The following is a 2,485-nucleotide window of genomic DNA, read 5'->3' on the forward strand; positions in this document are numbered from 1 at the left end:
CTTAATAGGCCAGATTCCAAATTCCTCCAGCTGGTTGCGGTTCAGATCAATAATCACAGTGCCCTGTATACAATTCAGGGACAACCTTTTGTTAAAAGTATGAGGGTAACAAAAACGGGGACTTTGATTCAGTTCAGTGTATAACAAACAGGGTAAAACAAAGCACACGCAATATTTACTTTTCTTTCCCATTACTACAAAGTCTTCCTGGTAATATTTTCTTTCAGAAGGCAAGTGAGCTAGCTGGAAACTTCTAATTGAAAGGAGGACAACACAGGAAAGGTGGATATTAAAAAAAGGAAGGAAGACTTATTATTTCATTTGATTTTGAGGTAGAATAATTAAAGGTCCCCCTCATAAAAAGTCTTTGTGCTGAATTTGCATGACATTTACAGCTGCTTGTGCAAGTGTAGTGGGCACACCATACCTGTGTCACATCCTGGGTCTAAGCTGCCATCAAAAGCTTCAAATCCTGCACCAGATGCCATAATGAATTCTCCATTCAGAGGAAGGTACTAAATAAAGGGATTCAAAGTGTTACTGCCATGTTCAACTGCCAGCCAGCCATGCCTGTAATCAAATAGCAATGCTAACGATCATTTCTAACACTTGCCATCTCCAAACCACTCTGAAAAAGTATGATCTCTCCCTTTGTAAAGCTGCAGACATTAAGATCTGGAGCCAAGTATTTATTTCATGTTGTGGTAACAAAATAAAAAAAAGAAAAGATAAAGTGTGAAGGGAGGCAAGAATAAGGACACGTTTTTTAAAAAAGACGTCCTTTATAAATTGTGCCTATATTGAGCAAGACTGCACAATTATTGTCTGTATCTGATGGGGGGAATGCTGGATTATTCCCTATTTGCAGCAACCGAGTGGGCTGACCACTGGGAAAGGCCGGACCAATTCCTACAGCAGCTTCTACCAACACCAAACAAATCCCCCATTGGGCACCACCTTCACAGAGAAGCGTGGCTCAAACTGAACAGACTGAGATCTAGATGAAGACACTTCAGAACGATGCTGTACAAGATGAACATCTTGGGCAGCCCCGTGTGTGAATGTGGTGTCCAGCAAACAGCACAGCATTTAACCAAAATCTGCAATCTTTACAAATACCCAGATGGGGCAGATGAAATCTGCACAGTGAGTGATAACACGAGGCAGTGGCTCATAGATGTGGAAGTTGCTATCTGATGCCATTCAAAAGAGAGAGAGAGAGAGCGAGCCTACCATTTACAGAGTGCTTTGATATGGAAGGAGCTAGTTTCACAAACTATAAAGCAACTATCTGACCCCCATGTCTCATCTTGTCAGATACAAACCAGCCTCAGCTCTCACTGGACTAACTAGCCCTGTGGTGGTTCATTTGTACTGTTTAGGATATAGCCGTGGAGACTGTGATTATTGTTCTGGCTACTGCTTGGGGCTATAAACACATTCCCTGTTTGGTACAAAACTGTACAATTCCTTCTCTTCCCCAGCTTGGCCATGTCTACATTCAGAGTAGCCTTGACTAAGACATTGTTGGTCAGTTATTATAACAGTAGTATTTGCATTGCTTAGCCCAGGGGTGGGCAAAATATGGCCTGCGAGGCCATTCCATCCAGCCCGCAGGGCCCTTAAAAAATTTAGAAAATTAATATTCTTCTGCCCTTGGTTCCTATCAAAAATGACAGGAACCAAGGGCAGTAGGACCCAGGGGAAGCCCAGCAGGCTCCCACAACAGCAGGGCCCCGGCCCCAGCCCCGCCCCCGCAGCTGGAAGTGCCAGAAGGGGCTTCTGGCCTAGGACCACGTGGCTGCCCCATGCCAAAACCACAGGTAAGGGGGAAGGGTGGGGGGAGGGCCAGGGAGGACCCTGGGCAGGGAAGGAGCCCAGGGAAAAGTGGCCTGGGGAAAAGCAGAGCGCGGGCAGGGGGAAAGTGGACCCTCACCCTCCCCATGCCTGCTGCCCCGCATGGGGCTGCCTGTGCCTGCTCCGGACAGCCCCGTGGGCTGTGAATGGCTGCAGCAGGGACATCCAGCCACGGGGTGGGGGAGGAGCCATTTTTCCCTGCACTCGGCTTTTCATAGAATCATCATAGAATCATGGAAGTCGGGTCGGAAGGGACGCTGTAGATCTTCAAGTCCAACCCCCTGCCTGGGCAGGAGAAAAATTGGGCTCAAATGATCCCAGCTAGGTAGGCATCAAGCCTCCTCTTAAAGACCCCCAGGGTAGGAGCCAGCACCACTTCCCTTGGAAGTTGGTTCCAGATCCTAGCCGCCCTGACTGTGAAGTAGATCTTACAGATGTCTAATCTAAACCTCCTCTCCAACAACTTGTGACTGTTATTCCTTGTTATGCCAGGGGGCGCTCGGGGAAACAAGGTCTCTCCCAAACCCTTCTGGTCCCCCCTAGTGAGTTTATAGACTGTCACCAGGTCCCCCCTCAGCCTTCTCTTGTGAAGGCTGAACAGGTTCAGGTCCCGCAGTCTCTCATTGTA

At 47.7% G+C, this 2,485-nt stretch overlaps 1 protein-coding gene across 2 annotated transcripts in view; it reads right to left on the bottom strand.

The window, feature by feature from the left end:
* AMN (amnion associated transmembrane protein) overlaps positions 1-2,485 on the bottom strand; it is a 64,142-nt gene that overhangs the window by 20,650 nt on the left and 41,007 nt on the right. For both annotated transcript variants that reach the window (XM_019518531.1, XM_019518532.1), the window contains one exon: positions 428-515. In XM_019518531.1, coding sequence (XP_019374076.1) covers positions 428-515 — 88 coding nt within the window. The remainder of the gene's footprint in view (positions 1-427; positions 516-2,485) is intronic.

The sequence above is a fragment of the Gavialis gangeticus genome, unplaced genomic scaffold, assembly GCF_001723915.1.
Source record: "Gavialis gangeticus isolate Ggan-Ray unplaced genomic scaffold, GavGan_comp1, whole genome shotgun sequence".
Classification (NCBI taxonomy): domain Eukaryota; kingdom Metazoa; phylum Chordata; order Crocodylia; family Gavialidae; genus Gavialis; species Gavialis gangeticus.